We start from the raw sequence: 7,442 nt of genomic DNA on the forward strand, positions 1-7,442 counted from the left end.
GGCATCCTTCTCTGTCTGACCTTGGTCCTTTCACTCGGCGCCGGAGAGTATATAAGACGGACGAATCACGGCGTCGAGTGGGATCCAACCGGGCCTCCGAAGACAGAAGAAGATCCCCCTTGCGCCGCTGACCTCCGAAGAAACAAACTGCGTGTTTCATTGTAACCTCGATGTAACCTTGGTATAACCGAACAATACAGTCCACTGCAAACGCCAACATTCTATGGACCTTCGACGCCGGATCCCTGTCCAAGAAAATTGAAAAAAGAAAAATGGTTTTAACACGCAGCATGGATGGAGACGCTAAGCGACGAGGGAATGTGTCGGAAGTGCCCGTTGGAACTTCAGGGGCGAATCAAGAGGGGCTTATGGTCAGTACCGATACTGGCAAGGAAAAAGCTGTTAGAACCCCCCAAGAAAGTTCCTCACGTACAACAAGTGTTTCGTCTGGTACAAATGGAAGCGAGAATACAGCGAACACTGAAGCTACTGAGGAGAGTGAGAAGACGTCGGATCGCACCGTAAGAGCGACAAAGACAACATCCCGACGTTCGGTAGCTTCGAAAAGGAAATTATTTGAGGAAATGAAAGCCCGACAACGTTTAACCGAGTTGAAGATCAAGCAAATACAAGCCGAAAAAGAATTAGAAGAGCTTCGCCTACAGAGATTGCAAATGGAAACGGACGATAGTGAGGAAGATGAAGCCGAAGAGGAACTGTCTTCACACAGGATTAAGACGTGGTTACAGGAAGACACCTCGGCAGTTCCACCCGCCGTGTTAGTGCATACGTCCGCGTCGGTTCAAGCGCAGGTCTCCCATACGACCGTTGCGCCTCGCGTTGCGCAGGTCTCCGACGTGACCGCTGCGCCTTCGGTGTCCGCGCAGGTCCCCGATATGACCGCTGCGCCTTCGGTGTCCGCGCAGGTCCCCGATATGACCGCTGCGCCTCGCGTCGCGACCGCGCCAGTATACAGCGCCGCGCCCGTTTCCCAAGCGCACGCGTCGCGTTCCGTACCAGTCGCGTCGCAGTCGAATCCGTATGTGGGCGAAGAAGACCTGGAAGCCAAAGAGAAGAGGAATTGTGCGCAAACGGGTCAATCGCTTATCGACGTAAACACACTCGCCGTAGCGTTGTCGCAGGCTGTGAGAGGAACGAGAGAGCCCCCGAAGTATATTCAAGAATTACCACTGTTTAATGGGAGCAGTAGAGACTGGCTGAGCTTCAAGACTGCGTATGAAGAATCATTTAGATATTTTACGGCAACTGAAAATGTAGCGAGAATACGCCGCAGCCTCCGAGGATTGGCGAGGGAAGCGGCGGGTTGCCTGCTGATAAGTCAGTCAGACCCTGGAACAATTGTAGAAGCTCTGGAAAGAAGATTTGGAAGGCCAGAAGCTCTCATACATGTGGAAATGGAAAAATTGAAGGCATTGAATAGAGCCACGGATAACCCGAGAGAATTATGTATTTTCGCAAATCGTATAGCAAATATAGTAGGGACAATTGAAGCCCTTAAGAAGAAACAATATTTATATAGCCCGGAAATGGCAAGAATAATAACGGAAAAGTTTACACCAATATTAAAGAACAAGTGGTATGATTATTCGTCAAGGAAAGTAGAAGATATTCCAGAATTGAAGAAATTGTCTATGTTTCTGAATGAAGAGGCGGACAAGTGCAGCGCCTACGCCCTGCCGGAAAATGTTCCGGAGGATTATGAGGGTAGAGAGAGAAGATTCAGAAAACCGGAACGTACTTTCATTGTCAATAAGAAACAATTTGAACAGAAATGCCCACAATGTCAGCAGGATCACAAGCTACCGACGTGCAAGTCTTTTTTGAGTCTGGATGTAAACGCAAGATGGGAAACCGTAAAGAAGAGCAGGATATGCTTCCAATGTCTTTGCTCAACAAGACATTTGAGACAGCATTGTAAGGCAACTCTATGTGGTAGAGACGGATGCCGAATGAAACATCACAAGCTGCTGCATCACGACAGGAAAACGCAAAAGGATAAGGAGGAGCCAACGGCAGAAGTCATCACAGCCGCCAATCCGTGCGATCGTCGTCGAGCATACTTGAAGATAGCGCCAATTGTGTTAAGGGGACCTCTCACCACAATAGAGACGTACGCCTTATTGGATGAGGGAAGTACGGTGACTCTTATTGACGCGTCGGTAGCGGACATTATAGGGGCAGACGGACCATCGAAGCCTATGTGGATACAAGGAATTGGTTCAGAAATGAAACAGGAAAACAGTAAAATTATCAATCTACACATCCGTGGAAAATACGTGGAAAATGAATACGAACTGGAGGCCGTGAGAACGGTAGAGAGAATGAAATTTGCTCCAGAGACGGTCTTCGATCATCACCTGAGTAGTTGCAGTCATTTGATGGATATTAAGGGAGAAATAATGTACAGCCATGCATCACCGAAGGTACTGATCGGTCAGGATAATTGGCATCTCATAGTAACAAGGGAACTGCGATCAGGACGACGAGACCAACCAGTAGCATCACTAACTAACCTAGGATGGGTTCTCCATGGATGTCATAGTTCGTTGTCAACCGTAGTAGCCTTTTGCGGAAGGATTCAAGAGACGAATATTGAAGAGGAAATAAGGAATTATTTCAAGCTTGAATCCTTGGGCATCGAACCGAAGAGACCGAAAGAGGATCCCGAGCAGAGGGCGATACAAATTTTAGAAGAAACTAGTAACCGGCTGCCGGACGGGCGTTTTGAAACAGGGCTGTTATGGAAAAATAGAGACGTAGAGCTTCCGAACAATTTTAAAGACGCAGAGAGGCGACTGCTCTCGCTACAGAGGAGATTAGACAAAAATGTAGAATTGAAAATGAAGTATGAAGAAAGAATAGAAAATCTCCTCAAGGCAGGATATGCAGAGCGCGCTCCAATGCCACCCCCGAAGGGGCGTACATGGTATCTGCCGCACTTTCCAGTGATTAACCCGATGAAACCGCACAAACCTCCAAGACTGGTGCATGATGCAGCCGCCAAGTCGGCGGGAGTATGCCTGAACGACATGTTATACTCAGGACCGGACTTGTTACTCTCGCTTCCCGGCGTCATCATGCGCTTCCGGCAACATGCGTATGCGATCACCGCCGATATAAAGGAGATGTTTATGCAGATAAAAGTAAGAAACGAAGACAGGGACGCACTACGTTTCATATGGAGAGGTCAGCGGCGCAAGAACGAAACGGAGGAGTTAAGGATGACTTCCTTAATCTTCGGAGCGACGTCGTCACCTTGCACGGCACTCTACATTAAAAATAAGAACGCACAAGAATATTCAAAAGAATACCCAGAGGCAGCGGCAGCTATAAAGAACAACCATTATATGGACGATTATTTGCAAAGTTTCGGGACCCTCGAAGAAGCGGAAAGAATTTCAAAACAAGTAGATTTCATACATAAGAAGGCAGGCTTTGTATTAGATGGATGGACGTCAAATGAACCTAAAATTGTAGAAAATTTAACTCAAAACTTAACAGTAAACTTAACGGAAAACTTAACTCAAAACTTAACAGAAAACTTAACGGAAAATTTAACAGAAAATTTAAGTAGAATACCGGCAACCACAGTGAGCCTAGGAGGAAAGAATACAGAGAAGGCTTTAGGATTATTGTGGCATGTCCAGGAGGATTATATTGGATTTAATACAAACAGAATGAAGATACCTGAAGATGTGCTTCAGAGTAAGCGAACGCCGACGAAACGGGAGGCTTTAAGCATAATTATGGCACTATTCGACCCGCTGGGATTGATTTCGCCGATTACCACTCCAGCCAAGAGGATATTTCAGGACACATGGAAATATAGAACAGAATGGGACGACTCTATCCCGGTAGAGCTGGCGGGTAAATGGAATTATTGGTTGAAAACTTTAACAGTGGCAGAGGGTCTTCGGGTGCCGCGGTGTTACGACAGTCAGCCGGCAGTAAAATATCAGATCCACACCTTCGTCGACGCAAGCGAAGAAGCCTATGCGGCAGCAGTATACTGGAGAATGACCCGGCCCGACGGCAGCGTCCAAGTAGCTCTAGCAGCGGCGAAGAGTCGCGTAACACCATTAAAGCCTATATCGATACCGAGGCTGGAGCTACAGGCTGCGGTGCTGGGAGTTCGTCTGGCGCGTACGGTATTGAACGAACATGATTTTCCCGTCGACAAGAAGGTGTACTGGAGTGACTCGAGGACAGCGTTGACCTGGATAAGGGCGGAACCCCGCGTGTATAAGACCTTCGTCGCACATCGCCTAGCCGAGATAGAAGAAACCACAAAGAAGAACGACTGGAGATGGCTGCCGTCGAAGGAGAACGTCGCGGACGATGCCACCAGGAATACACCGGAGGGCTTCGGCTCAAACCATCGATGGTTCCAGGGACCGCCGTTCCTCAGGCGAAACGAAGAAGAGTGGCCGGTAGAGCTAGTAATAACGCAGGACGACGTCGCAGAGCGTAGAGAGAGGTGCAACGCTCTACAGAGAGAAGAAAACAGTTATCGCGAATGTCTTCCCGATGTGAGGAGGTTCTCCAAATGGAATAGATTGATACGAGCCACTGCGAGAGTCCTACAATTTATTCGACTGTGCAAAAACCCAAAAAATGTCGTATCTGCCTCCTGGAAACGTACAAAAAAGAATGAAAAAAGTGACCCGGACTGGAGAAATACCGGGGAAAAAATAGCGTCGCGTTCAACTGCTCGAGAAGGAAAAACGAGCATCTGCTACAAAATGATCACCGCAGAAGAACTAGAAAAAGCGGAGTTGCTGTGGATGAATGCCAGCCAACGAGAGGCCTTTCCAGAGGAAATTGATGTGATTGAGAGAGGCAGGAATATCAGTAAGAACAACCGCTTCGTCAACATAAGAGTCTATATGGATGAAAGAGGAACTCTACGTGTAAAAGCAAGGACGTCACAAGATGTCGACCCACCCATACTCGACGGAAAACATCCCTACACTCGGCTCTACATAGCGCACGTACACGAACAATTGCATCACGGAGGTGTAGAGATGGTTGTGAACGAACTAAGACAAAGATTGTTTATATTGAAGATACGACCGTCAGTTAAAACTGTCATCAAGAGTTGTATGCAGTGTCGCATTAGAAAAGCCAAGCCAGCCTCACCGTACACGGGCGACCTTCCCGCGGCTCGAGTAGCTCATCACGCAAGACCATTCACCTTCACAGGACTCGATTATTTTGGACCGATAGAAGTAACTGTGGCGAGACATAGAGAAAAGCGATACGGGGCGTTATTTACATGTCTAACTTCAAGAGCCATTCACATCGAAGTCGTGAGCTCATTAAGCGCGGATGCGGCTATTTCAGCGCTACGAAGATTCCTTGCCCGGAGAGGGTTCCCCAAAGAGATCTGGAGCGACAACGCGACCTGTTTTAAAGCGGCGAACAAGGAATTGGCAGAGGCCGCTCAAGAGGCTCTAGAAAATGAAGTAAATTGTCGTCGCATCACATGGAAATATATACCGCCGTCAGCACCCTTCATGGGAGGTGCATGGGAGCGCCTGGTGCGCTCCGTGAAGGAGGCGTTATATAACGTATTAAAAGAAAAGTATCCTCGGGAAGAAACATTGTCTACTTTATTAGTTGAAGTTGAAAATACAGTAAATTCACGTCCGCTAACCCATGTCCCTGTACATTCGACAGACGAGGCTGCCATCACACCCAACCACATCCTCATCGGCCCGAACTGCCACGCGCCTGTGCCGGGCAACTTCACCAGCAGCGATGTGTCGGCCCGGCAGCTGTGGAGGCGCGCCCAGGCCCTCGCAGATGACTTCTGGCGCCGATGGGTGAGGGAGTGCCTGCCCTTGCTCCGTCACCGGCGGGAGCCCTATGGCTCCGGCGGCGTCGCCCCTCAACTGGGCGATGTCGTAATCATCTGCGACTCCAACCTGCCTCGCAACACCTGGCCGCGAGGCCGGGTGACCCGCCTGTACCCGGGCGCTGACGGAGAGGTGCGCGTCGTCGACGTCACCACGAGCAACGGGCACGTCCTGCGCCGGCCTACGAAGAAACTCGTCGTGCTGCCAACGGAATCGCGGTTCGGCGACGGCGGGAGGATGTGCACGACAGCGTTAAACGGACCCTGCAGCCCACGGGGGTCTAATCGCATAAGAGGGCATAAGCATCGTTAGGAAAGCAAACTTGTAGAAAATGTAAATAGTATAATGTTTTTAACTCTTATTTTCTCGTTATATTGTTGTCAAGATTCGTATAATTGCACAAACGAAAAGAGAAAGATGAATATGTACATATTTAGATACTTAGAAGAATTTATTTAAGTTAAAATTATGATTTATTTATTAAGTTACGTAATATCATTTTGAAATTGACTAGGTTAAGAATGTACTTTTTTAAATATGTTTTTATGTTATTCCGTAGATTATGTAGTAAAAATAACAATAATAAAGAGAATTTCACGTAGATGTTTAAGGATCGAGCGCCAGGACGAAAATAAAGGCGAATGCGGGGGGGCGCGCGATATTTATACTTCCCCCCTCGGTGGAGGCGGGGAAGGTGATTAACGGAGGCATTTCGCGTATAAATCGAATATGTCCTGTATGAACGATGTAAAAGTGTGTTAAATGGAAAAAGGATATGTAAATTAATAAGTATATAACGGAAAATATTGTAAATAAAGTAAATAAAGGAAATAAATGGGGAGAATCATGCGCAGGGGGGGGGGGCATCCTTCTCTGTCTGACCTTGGTCCTTTCACTCGGCGCCGGAGAGTATATAAGACGGACGAATCACGGCGTCGAGTGGGATCCAACCGGGCCTCCGAAGACAGAAGAAGATCCCCCTTGCGCCGCTGACCTCCGAAGAAACAAACTGCGTGTTTCATTGTAACCTCGATGTAACCTTGGTATAACCGAACAATACAGTCCACTGCAAACGCCAACAATACGTATGGCTTGTCGGAAATTTGCGTTTGTAATATTTATCTATATTCATTAAAACGATTCGTAAACTGCCCTTTTCCCTAAAGAGTGTGTAGACTGTATGTACTTGATTCCACACATCTCTACGGCCGTTATACATGAAATCACTCACTTCCTACGTATATGTATATTCTTTTATACAATCCATTCATGCTTTCTTTTGTCTTCCTCTACATGGAATCCATATTCTCAAAAACGACTGTACGTAAAAATGACAACTAGCGGACACCTGAGGGTCTAGCACGAATATTTGTGAGAATGTTTTCGTAACGTATCTACATTTTTTTATAAAAATTTGTGCAGTAAAGCAGTAAAGTACAAAAACCAATCTCTTACACACTTTAACATATTTTGTCGATAAAGTTACGATAACGCGTGATACAAAATTGCCCTTTGTACGTCATGAGCTTATAGTAGAAAGTATAAACCTACTTATAGCAATGT

The 7,442-nt window shown here is 47.1% G+C and overlaps 1 protein-coding gene across 1 annotated transcript; it reads left to right on the forward strand.

Annotated features, from left to right (window-relative positions):
• The first annotated feature begins 272 nt into the window (after positions 1–272).
• Positions 273–6,191, forward strand: LOC123722207. Its single transcript, XM_045683317.1, has one exon. It carries the CDS (start codon positions 273–275, stop codon positions 6,189–6,191), a length of 5,919 nt encoding a protein of 1,972 aa, XP_045539273.1.
• The last annotated feature ends 1,251 nt before the right edge of the window (positions 6,192–7,442 follow it).

The sequence above is a fragment of the Papilio machaon genome, chromosome 21 (assembly GCF_912999745.1).
Source record: "Papilio machaon chromosome 21, ilPapMach1.1, whole genome shotgun sequence".
NCBI classification, from domain to species: domain Eukaryota; kingdom Metazoa; phylum Arthropoda; class Insecta; order Lepidoptera; family Papilionidae; genus Papilio; species Papilio machaon.

Bases quoted from the DNA above. Each gene is read 5' to 3' on its own strand.
- LOC123722207 (XM_045683317.1), top strand. From the start codon at position 273: ATGGTTTTAACACGCAGCATGGATGGAGACGCTAAGCGACGAGGGAAT.